Here is a 24,531-nt window from a genome sequence, read left to right as displayed (position 1 = left end):
GGCTATAAAATTTTATTAAAAAAAAATAGTATATCAACATGTCATTCATGTAACACTAGCACAGCCACTTGCGAGCAATTTGCCACTAAACTACTATGTTAGGGCTTGCTGCATCAGTTTTCACACAATTTGATGCCCCAGAGACAAGTATGAGCTATTGAGTATACATGCACAAGAAAAAAAAACATTTGAACATTGGCTAAACTTTCTTGAAATGCCCAAGTGGTCCTTGAGAAAATTTTTCAACATAATGTCAAAACAAAAAACTTTTTTTCAGTTGCAGAGTAAGTTAGTGTTATTCTGTTTTATAAGACTTGGTGGAGGAAAATCCAAATATTTGTCCTGGGAGTTTGAAATTGTGAAAAGGGGAAGTAAATTCTGGGAAAAAGAACTACATGTCCAGATATCTAGTTTAAAGATGCCTGAAACTGTATCCCATACAGGTAATAGCAAACCCAGGTTTTTTAGTAGCTTAAAGACTTGGTTACTATTGGACTGCTTGAGAAGCTACTATGGTAAAAAGAATGCAGTACAGTAGACTGTTAGGACAGCAGCGACAAGGCAGTCTTTATCAGCTGCTTGACTAAACAAGTTAGTCTGTATAGTGGTGTTTACCTTTTTCCATGAGCTTCCAAGGATTGTTGACTTATGGTTTCTTTCATGTTAAACGGAAGGTCACGACAGGTACTGTTCTTTGGTTTGCTAACCTGGTTACTGAAATGCCGTCCTGATCTGGTCCCTATTTTGATGTTAGGAAGGTCCCTAAGTCCCTAATTCTGGACGTTGCTGACTCTATAACTCATGTCATTAAGATTTTATCCTTACAGAGCTAATAAGTCAGCAGTTACTTCAAAACCCCTCCTGGTGGATGTCATGTCAAGTAACTTTTATAGTTAAAGCAAAGTTACTATGGTTTGCAACCTGGAATACAGCCATAGATTCTTTATGAATGTTCCATAGTTGAAGTAATCAAGAGTTGCCTATAGTAAAGGCCATACGGCTCCAGTGTTTTAGCCTATTATTATTTTTTTCCCAGAGGCACTTCATATGGATGGGGCTGTTATAGAAACTTCAAAGAAGGCTCATTCGTTTGGAAACTAAGAGTTCTAGTTCTCTTTTTAAGGGTCAAAAGTGATTGGAAGGCAACTAAAACCCCTTCCATGCCCATCATTTTTTTAAACATATCCAATCAAAATCTTTGCATAACCATTTTGTTTTAGTCTATTTCGAGAGATATATTATATTTTTGAAGAGTACACTCCCCCACTACCCTCAAGGCACGAGGTCTAGGCTATGCCCTGGGGGCATACAAGGTTTTATAGAAGGCGTTGTCGTAGAAACTTCAAAAAGGACTCATTTGATTGGAAATTCAAAGGGCTAGTGCCCTTTTTAGTAGTCGAAAGTGATTGGAGGGCAACTAACGCCCCTCTCACGCCCACCTTTTCCCCAAACACATCCACTAAAAGTTTTGAGATAGTCATTTTGTTCAATGTAGTTGAAAATTCAGGAAATTAGGTCTTTGAGGGAGGATAACAACCCCCCCCCCCCGACAGCCCTCAGGGCAAGGGTTGTAAGTTATGCCCTAGGTGCATATATGGTTTTTATAGAAAGCATTGTTGTAGAAACTTCAGAAAGGGCTCATTTGATTGGAAATTTAAATGGCTAGTTCCCTTTTTAATAGTCAAAAGTGATTGGAAGGCAACTAACACATGTTCCATACCCACCATTTCCCCAAATACATCCAATCAAAATTTTAATATAGCCATTTTGTTCAACGTAGTCGAAAGCTCTGGAAATTATATGTTTGAGCAGGACACTCCCCCCACAGTATTCAGGGCAAGGGTTATAAGTTATGCCCTGGGGGCATATATGGTTCTTATGGAAGGATTGCTTGTTTAAACTTCAGAGAAGGCTCATATAATTGGAAATTGAAAGTTCTAGTTCACTTTTTAAGCATCAAAAGATATTGGAGGGTAATTAGCCCCCCCCCCCAAACCCTTTCTTCCCAAATGCATCCGATAAAAATTTTGAGATAGCTATTTTGTTAACAATATTTCAAAGATCATACAAAAAAAACTTTCAGTGTCGACACAACCCCCCAGGGCTTGGGGGCAGGCATTGTAAGTTATGCCCTGGGATATATATGGGTCTTATGGAAGGGATGCTCTTATTAACTTCAAAGAGAGCTCATTTGATTGGAAATTGAAAGTTCTAGTTTGCTTTTTAAGAGTCAAAAGAGATTGGAGGGCACCTAGCCCCCCTCCCTCTATGCCCTCTTTTCCACAAACCCATCTGATAAGAAATTTGAGATAACCATTTTTTTTTTTAATAGTTCAAAGACCATATAACGAAAACTCCAGGGAAGACATAGCCCCCAGGGCCCAAGGGCAGGCATTGTAAGTTATGCCCTGGGGGAATATATGGTTCTTATGGAAGGGATGCTTGTAAAAACTTCAGAGAGGGCTATTTTGATTGGAAATTGAAAGTTCTAGGTCAGTTTTTGAGAGTCAAAAGAGATCGGAGGGCACCTAGCCCCCCCCCCCCCACGCCCCTTTTTCCCGAAATAAATCCAATAAAAATTTTGAGATAGCCATTAAGTTAAAAATTGTTCAAACGTCAGATAACAAAAACTCAGGTGACAACACAACCCCCCAGGGCCCGGGGGCAGGCATTGTAAGTTATGCCATTAGTCATATATGGTTCTTATAAAAGGGATACTCGTATAAACTTTAGAGAGGGCTCATTTGATTGGAAAATTAAAGTTTGAGTTCACTTATTTTACAGTCAAAAGAGATCTATCTGAGGGCAACTAGCCCCCCCCCTCATGCCTTCTTTTTCCAAACCCATTTAGGAAAATTTTGAGATAGATATTTTGTTAAAAAAATAGTTCAAAGGTCAGATAAGAAAAACTCTGGTGTCAATACAACCCCCCAGGGCCCAGAAGAAGGCATTCTAAGTTATGCCCTAAGGGCATGTATGGTTCTTATGAAAGGGATTCTTGTATAAAATTCATAGAGGGCTCATTTGGTTGGAAATTGAATGTTCTAGTTCACTTTTTAAGAGTCAAGAGATTTAAGGACAACTAGCCCCTCCCCCAATGCCCTTTTTCCCCCAAACCCATCCTCTAAAAATTTTGAGATAGCCATTTTTTTGAACATTGTTCAAGAATTAGATAACAAAAATTCCGGTGTCAACACAACCCCCCAGGGCCCGGGGGTAGGCATTATAAGTGTTGTCCTGGGGGCGTATGTGGTTTTTATGAAAGGGATGCTCGTATAAACTTCAGAGAGGACTCATTGGACCGGAAATTAAAAGTTATAGTTCACTTTTTAAGAGTCAAAAGATATCCAAGGGCAACTAGCTCTGCCCCCCCCCCCCCCTGCCCCACACACACCCTTTTTTCGCCAAGCCTATCCAATAAAATTTTAAAAGTAGCCATGTCTTTAAAAATAATTCAAAGGTCAGATAAGAAAAACTCCTGTGGCGACGCAACCCCTCATGGCCTAGAGGCAGGCATTGTAAGTAATGCGCTGGGGGGATATAACGTTTTTATGGAAGGGACGCTTGTACAAACTTCTGAGAGGATTCAGTTAATTTAAAATTGAAAGTTATTGTTAAATTTTTGAGAGTCAAAAGAGATTGGAGGGCAACTAGCCCCCCCCCTCCACGCCCTAAATGCATCAGATAAAAATTTTTAGGTAGACATTTCCTTAAAAATAGTCCAAAGTTCAGATAACAAAAACTCCAGTGTTAACACATCTCCCCCCCCCCCAGGGCCCAAGGGTAGGCGTTGTAAGTTGTGCCCTGGGGGCATATATGGTTGTTATGGAAGGAATGCTTGTATAAACTTCATAGAGGGCTCATTTGATTGGAAATTGAAAGTTGTAATTCACTTTTTAAAAGTCAAAAAGTCATCAGAGGACAACTAGCCTCCCCCCCACACTCCATTAATTTTTTTCCCAGAGGCACTTTATATAGAAGGGGTTGTTGTATAAACTTCAAAGGAGCAAACTTTTTTCACTTTGATAATGTTACTTTGATACCAGTTTTGATACTTTGATGAACATTTGATTTTTTGTTAAAGTGTGATTTTGAAATAAGGAATTTTTAAAAACGAGAAACTTTTTGCAATCAAAAACGAACAAAATTAATTTTAAAAAACTTTCTGAAAAATAAGTTTTTCAAAGAAGAGTAAAGGCCAACTTAAGCTCAGCAGATAGAAATACCTGTTAAAATTCAAACTCAAAACGACCAGAAATTAATATTAAAGAATAAATGAAACCCAAAACGAACAGAAACTAAATAAACAATCATAGGAAAAATCATACAACAAGTAATAATACAAATGAAAAAATAGATCTTAAAGTGAGTAATGCTTTGGTTGAATATGAAAATCAAGCTTAAAATGAAAAAAATATTTTGCTATTGAAGCATAAATGAAACTTAAAACAAACAGAAATTAAATACAAAATCAATTCAAACAAATATACAATAGATATTAATGTAAATGAATAAATAACTTAAAACGAATGAAACATAAATTGAATATAGAAGTATAGCTTGAAACGAACAAAAACTTCTACATGGCGGTGTTTGGGCTTCTCCTCCTTCTCTCACTTTAAAATTCTACGTCTAACTCTATTATTTGCACTTAAATGATAGTTGCACCTATCTTGAATAGCCCTGAAAAGTATAAACACAAACGAGATAAACATTTGATGTATAATCATATTAGTTGTTGAAAGATCCATCAATTCAATAATTTATTTCATTCTAATTTTATTTCTATTTTCAATGCTGAAAGAACTGGAAAAGAAAATATTTGTAATATAGTTCGTTTTCAGTGAAACGCCAATGACGCAGTAGGCTTTTGGTTTTTATTTACAGTTAAGGGGGCATTATCCAAATTCTTGTTTGTTGTGAAACTGTATTCGTCTTGAACAACCTTAGAAAGAAATAATAAATTAAACTGAATATTTGATATATAATGATATTGATTGCTGAAAGCTCATCAGTTCAAAATTTTACTATAATTTTAATGTTTATTTTCAATATTAAGTACAAAAGAAAATATTTGTAATAAAATTGGTTTTCAGTAAAGCGCAAATGACGTAGTAGGTTTTAGACTCTTACAGTGAAAGAAGGAGGCGATACCCAAACTCTTGTTTGTAGTGATTTTTATTTGTTTCAAGCTTGATTTGCATATTCAATTTAAGTTTCACTCGTTTTAAGATTTATTTATTCATTTACATTAATATCTATTGTATGTTTGTTTGCATTGATTTTTTATTTAATTTCTGTTCGTTTTAAGCTTGATTTTAATATTCAATCTAAGCATTACTCGCTTTAAGATTTATTTATTCATTTATATTATTACTTGTTGTATGATTTTTGCTATGATTGTTTATTTTATTTCTGTTCGTTTTGGGTTTCATTTATTCTTCAATAGTAATTTCTGGTCGTTTTGAGTTTGAATTTTAACAGGTATTTGTGTCTGCTGAGCTTAAGTTTAAAATGGCCTTTACTTTTCTTTGACAAACTTATTTTTCGGAAAGTTTTTTTTAATTAATACCTAGTAAAGAGCAGATCACGGTCCAAAGTAGCCTAACTGAAAGTGTAAAAATGTATTAAAAAAAAAACTGTCTAGTTAGAATAACTTTCCATTTGAATCTGATTCAGGAATGGTAAATATTATTTTGGTTAATTTTAATAGTAAAGTATATTTCAAAGCCAAATTTATAGTAATTTCAAGAAGAGTGAAACCCCTCAAAATAGTTGTGGACCAAAATGAAAATCGCTACACTGGAAGTGTTATGTTTGAGAACCATGTCAGTGGCGGATCCAGGGGGGCAGGAGGGGTGCCCCCTAACGTAGTCTAAAATAGTGTAATTTATTTAATTAACGCAAGTTTGCGTTAATCAAACTTGCTCCTCAAGCAAATTTATCGGATCAACCTATTTTGCCCCCCCCCCCCCACCCTAAAAAAAATCCTGGATCTGCCTTTGAACCAAGTTGATGGCAATTATACTCTTCCACTTTAAATTCACCTAGGAAATTCACTTTTGCTTAGGCAGAACTGATGTGTTTCCTTTTTAGTCTTTTTTTCACCAGGGCCAGCAGGCTACTGTAATGTCATAGAGAGAGGTTTGATAGCTCATTTAAAAGCCACATATAAGTGCCACATGGCACTTTTTGGTGCCATTTCTCAAGTGGAAAGGCTGGGGAGCATAACCTTGGTACCATAATAATTTCTATGGTTGACAATCCTTAACTGGAGGCTTAAAATCCTCCTTCTTATGTATTCTCCCTCCCATCACCCTTAATAAGTTTCAGCAATTGTTTATATGCAAACATAACTAACAGGCTGCTGAAACCTGATAGGGAAATGATTAATGGCTCACTCTAAAGCTCTGGATCATATCTATAAACTTTTTGTATTATTTTTTTTTATAACTGTCATTGTAAGTTGTCATGGCACCAAATTGCCCTTTCTGGTGGAGATTTTGAACACTAAAAGGCTGGCACCATAAAAAAGGTACTACTATAATCTTCATGCTTGAAAATTCTTAGTTTGAGGTTTACACCCCCCCCCCCTTTATGTTCCCTTTGGTAAATTAAAACTAAAAGAAATCCATCAAAATCTACTTTGGAATAAAAAAAAAAGTTTTTTGTTTATTTTAATAGTAAAAGTTAATTACAAAAACAATTTTACAGAAATTTTAAAAAAGAGATTGACACACTGATATGTCTGTTTATTCTATTCTCTTTTGTTTTAGCTCTAGTGGTTCACCACAATGTTTTAGATATATATGCTTGTTAAATATATATGTGCTTAGTATAAATTTGTCTTGACAATACCATTGTAAAGCAAAAAATTTTACTCAAAATGGGAATTTTGTGCCTTTTTTTGAATGGATAGACTTCAAAGCATAAACAATGTACTATTTAAAGCTGTGTGGCCTAAAATCCTTGACCAGTTGCTTAAAATATCATTTTTTGTGTTCCCCCATCCAGTCTTGTTGTTTATTGAAAACTATAAAACAAGCTTTGAAAAAAAAAACTACCCTGTGAAATAATGTTTTCGTTCAAATTAAAAATTTATTCAGGAAAAAAGTGATAAATACTATAGTGATAAATAAATACAACTTCAAATGAATTGAAGTTATCAAGTATTTTGCAATAGGTTGCATAAAGACGGTGGGTAATTGTAGACAGAGAAAAGCCAAGACAGATAGTCCAAGTAATTGGGAGGCAAATGTTTAAATGGATGGGGCACGGGTAAATGACAGGAGTATGCATGCCTCTCTTATTGGACACATACTTGTCAGGTTAGTTTATCCTAACAGTAAAAGTAAATTATGGGAACACATTTTGAGAATTTTGAGAAAACAGCTTCTCTTTTGTACACCAATACTAGTGTTCTAGGATATTGTAAAAACATTGAAACTAGTAACGAAGCTTAGTTCTTGCAGTTATGGTTTTACTCCCTCCAATGTGTCAAGCAGTGCATAAATTAGTCACTGGTTTTGATCTCACATATAGGCCTGTCAGTACAGTCACATTTATGCCTGTACCAGTAGCATACTAACCAAAACTCTAAAATCACAAAATTTTCATAATAATTGGTTCATCAAAAGAATTGGCTTTCTGTGCTGATTCCAAAGATATAAAGTTTATTAAGTTTAATGTTGTTCATCAAAAGCTATGAGCCTGAGAAAGTTTGCCTGATTTTCTAAAAAAAAAAAAAGGGGGGGGGAGAACACTCCCAAAAGGTAAGCAGTTTTAATGAAAATTACACCATTAGATTCTGCGTATCAGAGAACCTTACTGTAGAAGTCTCAAGCTCCTATCTACAAGAATATTTTTGTAGAAAGTGAAAACAAAATGTATATTTTCTCTGAAGAAAGATCACAGATGCACTCTTTTTTTTTTTTTTTTTTTTTTTTTTTTTTTTTTTTTTTTTTTTTTTTGACCTAGAAGATTGGGAGAGAACTTATTTGAATGAAAGTTAAAAGTTTGAGAAACTAAAAAGATTGTGCTGCAGGAAAGTTACACTCTCTCTAATTTTGTTGTGTCAAACTACATTTCTGTCCCAAAAAAAGCCAAGTTGCTATTAACTGAAAATTCTGAGAAAGTCAATCAATTTAAAAGTACCAAACAACTATACATTGAGCTTCACTGTTGCAGAGGAAATAATGCTGCATGGTGGCACTTTCATTCCTGAAAAGTCACATATTATATCCAAGATAAATAGTCAATATAAATATTTGTCTTAATGCTTGATTTAACTAAGTTGTTTCACTTTATTTTTTATGAAATTATGTCTAGTGATGTATAAGTGGGCAAAAGCTATTATGAAGGAGGGAGCGGGGGGGGGGGGGGGCAGATGCCTAAAATGGTGCAGTTCAATGACTAAACTGTATAGCTGTCCATGAGCCTTTGGAAAAATTTCTGAAGAGGTATGGGGTTGGAATCAATTTCCCTTCATTCAGGCTAAACCTGAATAATTGTGCTTCCTGTTCATTGCAGACTAATGTTTCTGACATCCATTTCAAAGCTTTGTTTAACTAGACTTATTTGCTTCATATTTCATAAAATTATACACAGGATTGTGAAAGGATGGGATGGAGTGGGTCATTTTCTAGGTAGAGGGTAGGGCTAGATGCTTCAAAGAGTTCATTTTAATGCCCAAATATCCTAACTCTCATCAAGCCTTCAGATAAATATAAAATGAGTTTTTGTAAATGGATTGGGGGTGGTTGGAAACTAATATCTAACCCCTGTCGATTCCTAGAAACATTTTTTGGTCTACACCTTTACTATTGACACTGGGAATGGGGGGGAATAATAGTTCCTCTTCTATTGCAACAATCCTTTTCTACATAGCATAAAGTATTACATTCACTTGCCTAATAGAAAAGAGCTGGAAAAGGCAAGACAGGCATCATGAACCTCACCAGGATTTTTTTTTGGGGGGGGGGGGGGCAAAAGCTACCATGAATTTTGTTTTCAGCAATTTTAAATGGAAACATTTTTTTTCCTATTTGTATGCAATGTTTCAGTGCATTTATAAATATGTAGGCCTATATAATGTGTTGAAACACCAGCTAACCCTACTGTTGAGGTCATAATGGCTTCAGCCATGCAGAAGATTAAAAGTCATGCAGAATTTCCATCCATATTAACAATGATATCCCTCACCACCCACCCAAATTTCTGTACAAAAATATTAAGGATTTATTCAACAAAACTACTTATTACCAAGAATTTTGACTAGAAATTAAAATTTTGTTCAAAATTTAAACTAGAATCAAATATTTGAATTCTTAAGCCAAATGATTGGAAAAACAAGATGCTGCCATTCAATTAAATTTATTGATTTATACCATTTAACAGCAAGAAATGGGGGGCGGGTATGGGTGCCCCACTTCACATCCTGGTTAGGCCTGGGGTTGATTTGAAAAAAATAAATAAATAAGAAATTCAATAAAGAAAAAGCAAGTTTTTATCAACTAAAAGTAAGGAGCAACATTAAAACCTAAACAAACATATATTATTCTGAATATAGGGGGGAGGGGTGCCCCCTTCTTAATTCCTTGCTCTTTACATTAAAGATTGACTGTTGTCTAAATTCTTAAAGAAAAAACTGTTGAAACACAAGGGCTGTTGATTTGGAATTCGAAGCTTTTTAAATCTAGGCCTACTAAAAAACTTGAGCATAATGAGTAAGGATTTGAGGAGGGGCAGCCTTCTTCACATATTGAATAATTTATGTTTATTTAAAGTTTTCATGTTGCTCTTTATTTTCAGTTGAAAAAAAAACCTGTTTTGTTTATTTAATTGTCATAAAAACATAATTTTAATGATCAGTTCTCATTATATTTTGAAGTCCAAGAAGAAAAGTAACAAAGTATACTTTCTTCTGGGAAGTTCAAAGTTCTTTGCAGAGTTACAGTAGAAACATTACAGTAATAATAACACAAATTATTGTAAATAATATAAAGTGCTCATGTAAATTCTACTAATGTCCTTCAGTATTCATATATTTTACATGGCAACAGTTCAAAAACTGTTTTTCTTCTGTCTACAACTGCTCAAAGATACCAAGGATAATATAGGGGAGAGTATCCATGCTTGGTACAGGCCTAAAAAGACACACATGTCATCTTACAAAAAAAAAAAAGTTGCACAATAATATCTTTGCAATAGGTGACATCTGCAGAAGTTTGAAATCCAAAGTCACCATTTTGTCTTAAAGGGGATGGGCCCTCAATTTCATGTAAACTCTCAAAAATATTTTGTAAACTTCTATGCACTGTTTAGGAAGATAAAGGGTTTGAAATGGTCACTTACATTTACTTCCTTTTTCATAGTTCCTTGTGAAATAGAATTGGTGTGTCTGTGAAGTTTTCTTTTTACCATTTTAGCTTAAAAATTGAATTATTTCAGTGACAATGTTTGGTTCCATACTTAGGACTGTCCTATGTATGGCAACTATAAACAGATATGAAATAGCCTGTGTTATTTTGCTTTGACATGTAAGATATTTTGACGTCTTGACATATTGGAAGTCCATGAGCTAGCCTATGAGTATGCAAGAAAAAATAGATTGGTGTATTGTTCAAGTTGGGATGACAGAAAAAGAGCTGCCAGAAATGGTATTGTGGATTATTTCACAAAATCAAGGCTTTTCACTCAGGAAACCTGAAGCAACTAGCCTTTCAAGGGGAACCGGTTTCAACTGCTACAACGTCAGCATGTTCTTCTCCAAGCTGTGTTATGCTATGACCAGGTATGCTATCTCTCCCCAGAGTATATGGAATATGGATGAGAGTACCTTGACTGATGTACGAAGGCCACTCAAGATTGTTGCTGAGAAAGGAATATGTCAAGTTTGAAGAGCAACCCCTGCAGATAGAGGATAGGCTGTGACAATGTTTACATGAGTTTCAGAATCTGGAAATTCAATTCCACCAATACTGGTCTTCCTGAGAAAAAAGACAACATCAAGGATGACTTTAGGGGCTTCATCTGGTAATTTTGCTTGCATTAGTGACAGTGGCTGTACTATTGCTTCAGTGTTCATTGCGTTTCTTCATCCCTTTGCCTCCATTGTACCAAAAAGCAAAGAGAAGCCTGTGCTATGTATTATGGATAATCACAAATCTCACTTATCAGTTGAAGCGATCCAGGTAGCAAAAGATGACCGTGTGATCATGTTGACCGTGCCTCCACATACATTACAGAGACTCCAACCACTTTATCTTGGGGTCTTTTACTCTCTGAGATCCCATTATAACAAAGCTATTTGCAGTATCTCATTATGAAATCCCCAGTTTCTTGGCATTGTTGATCCCCTTTCATTCACCCTGTCTAACATCACTGCAGCTTTTCAAACGACAGGTATCTGCCCATTTAATGATGACTTTTTGCCATCAGTTGTAACTGACTGACCATTGGGTGAGCCAGCATCTGAGCCAAGTAATGGAGATATGACTTCCTCAAATTCAGAACAAGGTTGGGATGTAGCCTTTCAACACACATAAGTCACATGCACTTCATTCCAGACAGATTCACCTGTTATGATAAGGACATCCAAAAACTCGTTTGACAAAGGTCACATTAAGAGTTAAAAAAAAGGAGTCTACAGAATACTGGCAGATGTTCCAGAGAAAAAAAAATTGAGGAGCAGGCTATGCTTCAAAAAGCTAAGAAAGTGAAACAGACTCTCAGAAATCCTTGTTTAAAGTCCAAATATAATAGGAAATCACTCTTTATTGAAAGTAACAGCAGCCCAGAAGAGGTTTCAGTCTTGAAAGATGTTTTAGGAGGCCATGAAACAGATCCAAAGAAGGGACCTTCAATTGAGAGGAGCCTTCCTTTTTCTGCTTTAAATCTTGGCAACTTTGTTTTGGCTCTTGAAAAAGAAATAAAAAAGGAAAACAGCATTGTTGAAATCATTTCAAATCTTGTGGAAAAAAATTTGCTCATAGAAAATTGCGCCATTCATGAAGTTTGTCCCTACTGATGTTTCCTACAGGTGTAGTTTCACTGATATCACAACTCTCTTACCAAATCCTGAGCCTTCAGGACAGACTACAAGACAACCAAGAAACATTGTATTTCCTCTTGGTCTATCAGAATTTGATATCAAACAGTCCGTGGTAACGAACTGTAAGTAAGGAGTGACCCGGCTCAATGGTAACCGAAACTCCAGAAAACGGTATTTTGATACAAATAGATACATCAAAGGAATCAGATTTTAATACTGATTTCAAATATATAAGTTTAGTCCTACCCATCAAAAGTTACGCGCCTGAAAAAAATTTGGCTGATTTTCGTAAAAAGGGGGAAAGACCCCCTAAAAGTTATAGAACCTTAATGAAAATCTCACCATCATATTCCGCGTATCAGAGAACCCTACTTTAGAGGTTTCAAGCTCCTATCTACAAAAATGTGGCATTTTGCATTTTTTGCCAGAAGAACGATCAGAGGTGATTGTATCGACCCAGTGGTCCTAGAATATAGTGGGAGGGCTCATTGGAATGTAAATTAAAAGTTCTAGTGCCCTTTTTAAGTGACCAAAAAAATGGAGGGCAACTAGGCCCCCTCCCATGCTAATTTTTTCCCAAAGTCACCTGCTCAAAATTTTGAGATAGCCATTTTGTTCAGCATGTTCGAAAATATTATAACTATGTCTTTTAGGATGACTTAATCCTCCGAAGTTCCCGGGGGGAGGGATGAAAGTTATGAACTTTACCCAATGTTCACATATAGTATTGGTTATTGGGAAGTATACAGACGTTTTCAGGGGAGATTTTTCCTGTTAGTGGGGGAGGGGGTGGGTCGGGAGTTATGTGGGATGATCTTTCCACGAAGGAAGTTTTCATTGGGGAAGGGACATTGCTATGAAGGGGACGCCGGACTTCCCAGCATTATTTAAAAAAAGATCAGAAATTAAATATAAAAAACAAGTTTTTCAACTGCAACAGCAGAAACATCAAAACTTTAAACGAACAGAAAATATTACATATATCATTGGGTTCACCACCTAGTCAATGCCTCGTTCTTAAAGCCAAAGATTGTTTAGTACTTTCAAGAGCTATTTATTCTAATTAACGGCCTTTGTGATTAAGCGGTCATTTTTAAAGAATTGGAATGAAATTCGAACTTTCGCTTAAAGAGCAAGGTATTGACTAGGGGGCGAACCCCCTAATATACGTATTAAAATATATGAATATAGAAGTTCGTTACGTAAGTTATGTATATTTATTACTAATAAAAACGTTCGTAAATAAAATTAAACAAGTTTCGAGAAAGCCATTTAACCAAATAAAAGTAAATTAATATGCAAATTTTGTTTTAATTATTCATGTACGATGAGCCAAGATCAAAACCTGCATTTATTCAAAAACGTTCATAAATTAAATAAAAAAAACAAGTTTTTTTAACTGAAAGTAAGGAGCGACATTAAAACTTAAAACGAACAGAAATTATCCCGTATATGAAAGTGACTGTTCCCTCCTCAGCACCTCGCTCTTTACGCTAAAGTTTGACTTTCTCACAACTCTATTTTTTTTAAACAATGAAAAACTTTAGCGTAAAGAGCGAAACGTTGAGGAGGGGACAACCCCTTTCATATACGGAATAATTTCTGTTCGTTTTAAGTTTTAATATCACTCCTTACTTTCAGTTAAAAAAAACTTGTTTTTTTTATTTAATACTGTAAAGACATGAACAGTGCTTTTCTTAATCCTTGTTTTACACATTTGTGCTTCTTTCTTTCTGTTTTTATAGTTTTACTCCATTATCTCTATTAAATAACTAAGTTTTGTATCAAAAAGACATATTAGGGTCTGTCCAAAGTATGGTTACCACTTGTCCCTTCTATAGAACCCCATTCCATACTTGGGACAAATTGGGGAGTTGTGAAATTAACGTTTTCTCTTAAAAACTGAATGAACTCCCAGTTTTAAATCTTGGGGATAACTTTCTTAGTTAATGCACAAAGATGCTGAGAAAATTTTGTCTCCTCATCGTAAAACATGAGGAAGTTGGATGCAAACAAAAAAATTGTCCCAAGTATGGATACTCTCCCCTACTCCTTCGACTCTGACAATACTCACATTTTATTTGTGGGAAAGTTTGATAGAGATGTGTTAATTAAAATTTATATTTGAAGTCCTATTTTAATAAAACCTTCGACTCTATGTGACAATACTCACATTTTATTTGTGGGAAAGTTTGATAGAGATGTGTGAAGTAAAATCTATATTTGAAGTCCTATTTTAATAAAACCTTCGACTCTATGTGACAATACTCACATTTTATTTGTGGGAAAGTTTGATAGAGATGTGTGAAGTAAAATCTATATTTGAAGTCCTATTTTAATAAAAACTCATGTTCACTTCTTTAGTTTCTTCACCAAAGCTAGGCAAAGATCTTTTTGTAAAGTTTATTATTCATGTTTAAATGACCTAAAAATGAATTTTAAAAAAATTATAATGAAAGCGAAGAGAAAAGTTGAAACTTAAAATAAACAGAAAATATTTCTTTACAGTTTAAGTAACATGTATCTGCAAACCAACTCAAATAAACTAACCCATGATGATTTATTCCATTTAACTGGGTCCATGCTTTTTCCCTGCTTAAGGGCATCTTTGACCCAATAGCTTACTGATATGTTTCAAGCTTATAAGAGGTCAGATATATTTTACCACTCCTATTCATTCCCCTCAGCATAACATTTGAAGTCCTCTTGCTCTCTTCAATGATTCTATGAAAGTTAATTTAATTTCCATCAGTTGTTCCTAAAATCTTTCAGATAAGTTATTTTAATAGCTTATGTGAATATACTCTCTTTTTATTTACCTCACTTCTTCACAATGAATATGTTCAAAAGTCTACTGGACCTATTAGTGCCAAAGCTTTTAGGATGATTGGTAACATATTTTATTGGGCCCACATTCCCTCCTTCTAAATATAGAATCCCCTTGCCTCCTCTGTATCCCCAACACTCCCAGTAGCTTCAGCTTTGTCCTCATCTGTTATTCCCAAGATGTTGCCGATATGCAATTTGGATAACCTGGATACACAGTTTCATTTGATTCATCTCTGCCCTCCCCCAAATCAGAAATTTAGATCTGCTTGACCTTTAAACACTTCATGAAAATTAAGTTTGATCTCCAAGTTCCTAAAATAATACAGATGTGCTATTTTTAAAACCTGGGCAGACAAGGTTTCTTTCTGTCAATGCTACTTTTTAACTGGGAATATAATCCTTTCAAATGTGCCAAAAGTTCATAAAAGTTTGGCTACCAAATCTTAAGACCTGAATCTTAGCCATTCCCAAGATATTGCAAATAAGCCTTTTTTATGCTCTGGCAAAACATAGTGTCTCTTGATTTGCCTTGTTACTCAACTATGCATAGATTATAACTTTCGTAGATATCTCTAGTGCATAAATGGTTTGGTGTATCAGAAAAAAATCTCTTTTCTTTTTCTTGCCAATGCAAAAATTCAGGCTCTCCTTGCCCTACCCTCGCCCCTTCCTTTCCCTAACAGTACCTGCAAGTTCCAACTTCATTACTTAAGTTGTTCTTAATATATTGTACATATGCTATTTGTTGATCTAGGTACACATAGTGTCATTTGATTTAACTCTACCCCCTCCCCTAAGTTGAAATTTGAGGTCTACTTGATCCCCCAACACTCCCTGAAAGTTTCAACTTAATCATCCAAGTCATTCTCAACATATTGAAGATAATTTCAAAGCTTGGGTAAATGTAATTTCGTTTTATTCACTCTGTTAGGGTGTTCTTAAACTGGATGTTTGATACTCTGTTATAGTAGGACAAGTGAGAGCATTCAGGAAAGTCTTACCAAGGAAACAAAATGCAAAAGGAAGAAATTGTAGATCAGCAAAAATATGAACATTCACTTTGAAATTGAATGTATGGGAATAGCAGATAAAAAAAGAGAAGACTGCAAAATAGCATATAATACAGAGCAAAGCAAAAGGTAAGACTACACCCAGGAAAGTGTGTAAGGTGATAAGCTTTGGTAAAATCACAAGTACTAGCAATACCAGTTTAGTTCTGAATGACAGCAGTGAAAATTTATGAATCCAGAGCTGGATATGCACAACAAGCAATTAGACGCTGCCGCTCTGAAGTGATTTGCTAGGATGGTTTTATTTAAGTATTTTATGAAGCAGAATACTTCTCTGGTATTACTCAAGTAAAAAACCAAAGACTCCAAAAGTGATGGTTATTAGTATTGTAGGATTCAGCATACAAAAAAAGACTTGCCCTAGAAGACTATTATCTACTAGTTCAACAAAATTTTAAGCTTTGCATTTGGCCAGAAAATAGTAGGAACTGAAACAGATCATGTCAAGGCTTTATGCTCAACTTCATCATCAAATTTATGAAGTCAGAGTCTTTAATCAGTTGTCTTGTTTGAGGGGTCATTAAGTAATCGCTCTTTGATTTTTTTCTATATCCAATTGTGGCATATTTTCCCTATGTATGCAAATCATGATTCATTCTTATCAAGAGTACAATGGTATTGTGTGACCATTGCTTAAATTTGGAGTGTACGTTGCCACACCCTTGAACAAGGGTGATCAGCCAAAAATAGAGTAGGCTATGTCCAAATACAGGCAACAAATTCCCAAAGATGTAAAAGTTATAGCCTTACTATTGAAATTTGAAAGTACTTATTTTACTTTTAAGAATAATTATAATGAATTCATAAATAATATTAGTTTTACTCAATATACTGTATTTGGTAATTATAGCAAATTTTTCCCTGAGCAGCTATTTAATGCACTGGATATTGGTCTAAAGGGTGCACCCCACATGAAATTGGAAAAATAATTGTCTATGAATGCTTCTTTTTCGTGTTAAAAACCCCCTCCCTCCCAAACTTGTTATTTATTAAAAACACAATTCCTTTCAGTAATCCATTATGTCAAGAGACTTGGTTTCTTATGAGGATTCTGAAGTGGAATCTGGAAATGAGAGCCCGAGCTCTTATTACAATGACAGAAGGATGAATGAACGGCGAGTCTTCATCAGGGAAAGAAGTAGAAGTCCTTCACGGGGATACCGCAGAAGAAGAAGTAGAGATCACAGTCCAAGGTAATTTATTCTTTAGTAAGGCAGGAGCTAAGATGTTTGGTGTGTTTGTTCCAGAATTCTGAAACATTATTTTACTATGAGGAAGTTATGCTTGGGAGGAATGGATTAAGCCAACCTTTGAAATCCTATGTATTTTAGATGTTTTCAAACTAAGGCAAAAATAATGGTCATTCAAAATTACTGGAGCGTGAGGATGGACAACCAGAGGGAAGGAGTGGATTGGGCGTCAGCCTCTCCCCAATCCCCATCCTCTAGAAGACAAAAATATAGCAAAAGACGTACATTTTTGTTATATTTTGGAAACTCTGACACTCCTCTTGCAAAGGATAACCTTTTTTCAACCTCCTCCCCCCTGGAAAATCGGTGTATTCGCGCTACTTTCGAAAACGATAGAAGAGTTTAAATACAGTGTGTAGAACAGCTAGATTTAGGTATAACTAATATGAAATTATGTCATGTAGTTGAGATAAAAGTAGTAAAATGTTTTGAGTCCTAGTAATTTTACTCTCTCCTGAATATTATGAATGAATTGCTGTTCTGCAAATGCACTCTGGGGACAAAGGTCCAATAGCACAGTAACTCGTCCCTAAACACGGGGGAAAGGGGTAGATGGGATAACCCTACAAAATCGTAAACTAGTGTTGAAAAATCCAGTTTCCTTTCATAATTAATTACTAATATAAAGTTGGCTGTAGTATCCTGATATTATTCTGTCCCGAAATCATGCCTATATAAAGAGGAGACTGGGGACAGAACCCCCTTCATCCGAAGGTCAGTCCAAAAGACTCGACATCTCCTGAGGAATAATTGTAAAATAGTGGCATAAGTGCACCAGTCATAGGCGGCGTAATAGTGCTGCCTAAGTAAAGAACAATGTTGGCACAATGTATTTTTTTTTTCAGACCAGGGCACTTCAAATCGAAGGAATTGTTGTAGAAACTTCGAAAAGGGCTCATTTGATTGGAAATTGGAATGGCTAGTGCCTTTTTTAATAGTCAAAAGTGATTGGAAGCCAACTAACACCCCTTCCACACCCACCATTTCCCCAAACACATTCAATAAAAATTTTTAGATAGCCATTTTGTTCAACGTAGTTGATTTCCAGATAGAAATTATGTTTTTGAGGAGGTTACTCCCCCCATACCCCTCAGGGCAATGTTTGTAAGTTATGCCCAGGGGGAATATAAGGTTTTTATAGAAAGCTTTGTTGTAGAAACTTCAAAAATGGCTCATTCAATTGGAAATTCAAAGAGCTAGTGCCCTTTTTAATAGTCAAAAGTGATTGGAGGGCAATTAACCCCCCTTTCACGCCCACCCTTTCCCCAAACACATCCATTCAAAATTTTCAGATAGCTATTTTGTTCAACGTTGTTGAAAGCTCTGGAAACTAGGTTTTTGAGGATGACAACCCCCCACAGACCTCAGGGCAAGGGTTGTAAGTTATCACCTGGAGGCATATAAGGTTCTTATAGAAAGTTTTGTCATAGATACTACAAAATTGGCTCATTCAAATGGAAATTCAAAGAGCTAGTGCCCTTTTTAATAGTCAAAAGTGATTTGAGGGCAATTAACCCCCCTTTCACGCCCACCCTTTCCCCAAACACATCTAATCAAAATTTTGAGATAGCCATTTTGTTCAACGTAGTTGAAAGCTCTGGAAATTAGGTCTTTGAGGATGACAACCCTCCCCCCACAGCCCTCAGGGCAAGGGTTGTAAGTTTTCCCCTGGAGGCATATAAGGTTTTTATAGAAAGTTTTGTCATAGATACTTCAAAAAGGGCTCATTTGATTGGAAATTGAAATGGCTAGTGCCCTTTTTAATAGTCGAAAGTGATTGAAAGGCAACTAACACCCCTTCCAAGCCCACGATTTCCCTAAACAAATCCAATCAAAATTTTTATATAGCCATTTTGTTCAACGCAGTTCAAAGTTCTGGAAATAATATATTTGAGCAGGCCACTCCCCTCACAGTCTTCAGGCCAAGGGTCATAAGTTATGCCCTGGGGTCATATAAGGTTTTCATTGAAAGCTTTGTCGTAGAAACTTCGAAAAAAGCTTATTAGATTGCAAATTCAAAGACTTATGTCCTTTTTAATAGTAGAAGGTGATTGAAGGACAAATAACCCCCTCTCACGCCCACCTTTCTCCCAAACACATTCAATCAAAATTTTGATATAGTCATTCTGTTCAACGTTGTTGATTTCCAGATAGAAATTATGTTTTTGAGGAGGATACTCCCTCCCCCCACAACCCTCAGGACAATTATTGGAAATTATGCCCTGGGGGCACATAAGGTTTTTATAGAAACCTTTGTCGTTGAAGCATCAAAAAGAGCTCATTCGATTGGAACTTGAAAGAGCTAGTGTCCATATTAATAGTCGGAAGTGAATGGAGGGCAACTAAACCCCCCTCTTACGGCCACCCTTTCCCCAAACACATCCAATCAAAATTTTGAGATAGCCATTTTGTTCAACGTAGTTGAAAGTTCTGGAAACTAGGTCTTTGAGGATGACAACCCCCCCCCACCCCCAGCCCTCAGGGCAAGGTTTATAAGTTATACCCTGGGGGAAGATGAGGTTTTTATAGAAATCTTTTTCGTAGGGACTTCATAAAGGGCTAATTCGAATGGAAATTAAAAGGACCTGTGCCCTTTTTAATAGTCGAAAGCGATTGAAAGGCAACTAACACCCCTTCCACGCCCACCATTTCCCTAATCACATCCTATCAAAATTTTGAGATAGCCATTTTGTTCAACGCAGTTCAAAGTTCTGGAAATGATATCTTTGAGCAGGACACTCCCCTCACAGTCTTCAGGCCAAGGGTCATAAGTTATGCCCTGGGGGCATATAAGGTTTTCATTGAAAGCTTTGTCGTAGAAACTTGAAAAAGGGCTCATTCGATTGGAAATTCAAAGGGCTACTGCTCCTTCGAATATTCCCAAGGTATTGAAGGCTAATTAACCCCCTCTTACTCCCACCATTTCCCCAAACACATCCAATCAAAATTTTGAGATAGCCATTTTGTTCAACGTTGTTAATTTCCAGATAGAAATTATGTTTTTGATGAGGATACTCCCCCGCCCCCACAACCCTCGGGGCCAGGTTTGTAAGTTATGCCCTGGGTGAATATAAGGATTTTATAGAAAGCTTTGTCGTAGAAACTTCAAAAAGGGCTCATTCAATTGGAAATTCAAATGGCTAGTGTCCTTTTTAATAGTCAAAAGTGATTGGAAGGCAACTAACCCCCCTCTTACGCCCACCATTTCCCCAAAACATCCAATCAAAATTTTGAGATGGCCATTTTGTTCAACGTTGTTGAAAGGTCTGGAAACTAGGTCTTTGAGGATGACAACCCCCCCCCCCCACAGCCCTCGGGGCACGGTTTGTAAGTTTTCCCCTGGAGGCATATAAGGTTTTTATAGAAAGTGTTGTCATAGATACTTCAAAATGGGCTCATTTGATTGGAAATTCAAATAGGTAGTGCCCTTTTTAATAGTCGAAAGTGATTGAAAGGCAACTAACACCCCTTCCACGCCTACCATTTCCCCAAACACATCCAATCAAAATTTTGAGATAGCCATTTTGTTCAACGCAGTTCAAAGTTCTGGAAATTATATCTTTGAGCAGGACACTCCCCTCACAGTCTTCAGGCCAAGGGTCATAAGTTATGCCTTGGGGTCATATAAGGTTTTCATTGAAAATTTTCTAGTAGAAGCTCCATAAAGGGCTCATTTTACTTGAAATTCAAAGGTCTTGTTTTACTTCGAATATCCAATAGTTATTGGAGGGTATCTCACCCCTTCTCAACATCAACATTCCCCCGATCAAATCCACTTAACATTTTCAGAAGGTAGCAATGTTCAACGTAGTTGATTTCCAGATAGAAATTATGTTTTTGAGGAGGATACTCTCCCCACATCCCTCAGGACAATTTTTGTAAGTTATGCCCTGGGGGAATATAAGGATTTTATAGAAAGCTTTGTCGTAGAAACTTCAAAAAGAGCTCATTCAATTGGAAATTCAAATAGGTAGTGCCCTTTTTAATAGTCAGAAGTGATTGGAAGGCAACTAACCCCCCTTTCACGCCCACCCTTTCCCCAAACACATCCAATCAAAATTTTGAGATGGCTATTTTGTTCAACGTAGTTGAAAGTTATGGAAATTAGGTCTGTGAGGATAACAACCCCCCCCCACAGCCCTCAGGGCAAGGGTTGTAAGTTTTCTCCTGGATGAATATAAGGTTTTTATAGAAAGCGTTGTCATAGATACTTCAAAAAGCGCTCATTTGATTGGAAATTGAAATGGCTAGTTCCCTTTTTAATAGTCAAAAGTGATTGGAATGCAACTAACACCCCATCCACGCCTACCATTTCCCCAAACACATCCTATCAAAATTTTGAGATAGCCATTATGTTCAACGTAGTTGAAAGTTCTAAAAATTAGGTCTTTGAGGATGACAACCCCCCCCCCCACAGCCCTCAGGGCAAGGGTTGTAAGTTTTCCCCTGGAGGCATATAAGGTTTTTATAGAAAGCGTTGTCATAGAAACTACAAAATGGGCTCATTTGATTGGAAATTGAAATCGCTATTGCCCTTTTTAATAGTCGAAAGTGATTGAAAGGCAACTAACACCCCTTCCGTGCCTATCCTTTCCCCAAACACATCCTACAAAAATTTTAAGATAGTCATTTTTTTCAACGTAGTTCAAGGTTCTGCATACTATGTATATGAGCAGGCCACTCCCCTCACAGTCTCCAGGCCAAGGGTCATAAGTAATGCCTTGGGGGCATAAAAGGTTTTTATTGAAAACTTTGTGGTAGAAACTTGAAAAAGGGCTCATTTGACTGGAAACTCCAAGGGCTAGTGCCCTTCTTAATAGTCGAAAGCGTTCGGAGGGCAACTAACCCTCTCCCACGCCCACCTTTTCCCCAGACATATCCTATCAAAATTTTGAGATAGCCATTATCTTCAACGTAGTTGATTTCCAGATAGAAATTATGTTTTTGAGGAGGATACTCCCCCCATACCCCTCAGGGCAATGTTTGTAAGTTATGCCCTGGGGGAATATAAGGTTTTTATAGAAATATTTGTCGTTGAAAATTCTAAAATGGCTCATTTAATTGGAAATTCAAAGAGCTAGTTCCCTTTTTAATAGTCAAAAGTGATTGGAGGGCAACTTAACCCCCCTTTCGCGCCCACCCTTTCCCCAAACACATCCAATCAAAATTTTGAGATAGCCATTTTGTTGAACGTAGTTGAAAGTTCCGGAAACGATGTCTTTGAGCAGGACACTCCCCTCACAGTCTTCAGGGTAAGGGTTATAAGTTATGCCCTGGGGGCATATAAGGTTTTCATTGAAAGCTTTGTTGTAGAAACTTGAAAAAGGGCTCATTCGATTGGAAATTCAAAGGGCTAGTGCTCTTTTGAATATTGAGATAGCCATTTTTGTTCAACGTATTTAAAAGTTCTGGAAACTAGGTCTTTGAGGATGACAACCCCTCCCCCCCCCCTACAGCCCTCAGGGCAAGGGTTGTAGGTTTTCCCCTGGAGGCATATAAGGTTTTTATAGAAAGCGTTGTCATAGATACTTCAAAAAGGGATCATTTGATTGGAAATTGAAATGGCTAGTGCCCTTTTTAATAGTCGAAAGTGATTGAAGGCAACTAACACCCCTTCCACGCCTACGATTTCCCCAAACACATCCTATCAAAATTTTGATATAGCCATTTTGTTCAACGCAGTTGAAAGTTCTGGAAATAATATCTTTGAGCAGAACGCTCCCCCCACAGTCTTCAACTCAAGGGTTATAAGTTATGCCCTGGGGGCATATAAGGTTTTTATTGAAAGCTTTGTCGTAGAAACTAGAAAAAGGGCTCATTCGATTGGAGATTCAAAAGGCTGGTGCCCTTTTTAAAAGTCGAAAGTGATTGGAGGGTAACTAACCCCCTCTCACGCCCACTATTTCCCCAAACACATCCAATCAAAGTTTTGAGATAGCCATTTTGTTCAACGTAGATGATGTTCTGGGAATTAGGGTTTTGAGGATGACAACCCCCCCCCCACAGCCTTCAAGTTAATGGTCGTAAGTCTGGGGGCATATAAGGTTTTTATAGAACATGTTGTTGTAGAAACTTCCAAATATGCTCATTCAATTGGAAATTGAAGGGGCTAGTGCCATTTTTGATGGGCTAGTCAAAACTGATTGGAGGGCAACTAATCCCACTCTCAAGCCCACCATTTCCCCAAACACATCCTATCAAAATTTTGAGATAACCATTTTTTCAACGTAGTTGAAAGTTCTGGATATTATGTCCTTGAGGATGATAAACCGCCCCCCCCCCACACCCCTCAGGGCAAGGGTTGTAAGTTTTCCCCTGGAGGCATATAAGGTTTTTATAGAAAGTGTTGTCATAGATACTTCAAAAAGGGCTCATTTTGATTGGAAATTGAAATGACTAGTGCCCTTTTTAATAGTCGAAAGTGATCGGAAGTCAACTAACACCCCTTCCACGCCTACCATTTCCCCAAACACATCCTATCAAAATTTTGATATAGCCATTTTGTTCAACGCAGTTGAAAGTTCTGGAAATAATATCTTTGAGCAGAACACTCCCCCCACAGTCTTCAGCTCAAGGGTTATAAGTTATGCCCTGGTGGTATATAAGGTTTTTATTGAAAGCTTCGTCATAGATAATTAAAATAGGGCTCATTCGACTGGAAATGCAAAGGGCTAGTGCCCTTTTCATTAGTCGAAAGTGATTGGAGGGCAACTAACCCCACTCTCACGCCCTCCATTTCCCCAAACACATCCAATCAAAATTTTGAGATAGCCATTTTGTTCAACGTAGATGATGTTCTGGGAATTAGGGTTTTGAGGATGACACCCCCCCCCCCCACAGCCTTCAAGTTAATGGGCGTAAGTCTGGGGGCATATAAGGTTTTTTATAGAACATGCTGTTGTAGAAACTTCCAAATATGCTCATTCAATTGGAAATTGAAGGGGCTTGTGCTATTTTTGATGGGCTAGTCAAAACTGATTGGAGGGCATCTAACCCCACTTTCAAGCCCACCATTTCCCCAAACACATCCTATCAAAATTTTGTGATAACCATTTTTTCAACGTGGTTGAAAGTTCTGGATATTATGTCCTTGAGGATGATAAACCGCCCTCCTCCTCCACCCTCAGGGCAAGGGCTGTAAGTTATTCCCTGGGGGCATATAGGATTTTTGTAGAGATCGTTGTCATAGAAACTTCGAAAACTTCGTAACTTCGAAGGGCTAGTGCCCTTTTTAATAGTCAAAAGTGATTAGAGGAAATCTAGATAGCCATTTTGTTCAACATAATCGAAAAGTCGAGATATATTGTCTTTGAGGATGACACTCCCCCAC

At 36.7% G+C, this 24,531-nt stretch overlaps 1 protein-coding gene across 3 annotated transcripts in view; it reads left to right on the top strand.

The window, feature by feature from the left end:
- The window catches only part of LOC148940042 (RNA-binding protein 5-like), a 150,177-nt gene that overhangs the window by 4,500 nt on the left and 121,146 nt on the right, over positions 1–24,531 (top strand). For all 3 annotated transcript variants that reach the window (XM_089106288.1, XM_089106290.1, XM_089106289.1), the window contains exon 2: positions 16,963–17,144. In XM_089106288.1, coding sequence (XP_088962414.1) covers positions 16,972–17,144 — 173 coding nt within the window. In that variant the 5' untranslated portion in view covers positions 16,963–16,971. The remainder of the gene's footprint in view (positions 1–16,962; positions 17,145–24,531) is intronic.

Source organism: Artemia sp. Qi Xiang Cuo, chromosome 20 (genome assembly GCF_049724085.1).
Source record: "Artemia sp. Qi Xiang Cuo chromosome 20, ASM4972408v1, whole genome shotgun sequence".
Taxonomy (NCBI): domain Eukaryota; kingdom Metazoa; phylum Arthropoda; class Branchiopoda; order Anostraca; family Artemiidae; genus Artemia; species Artemia sp. Qi Xiang Cuo.
The sequence above is the reverse complement of the archived record's forward strand: the minus strand, read 5'-3'. Positions and strand labels throughout refer to the sequence as shown.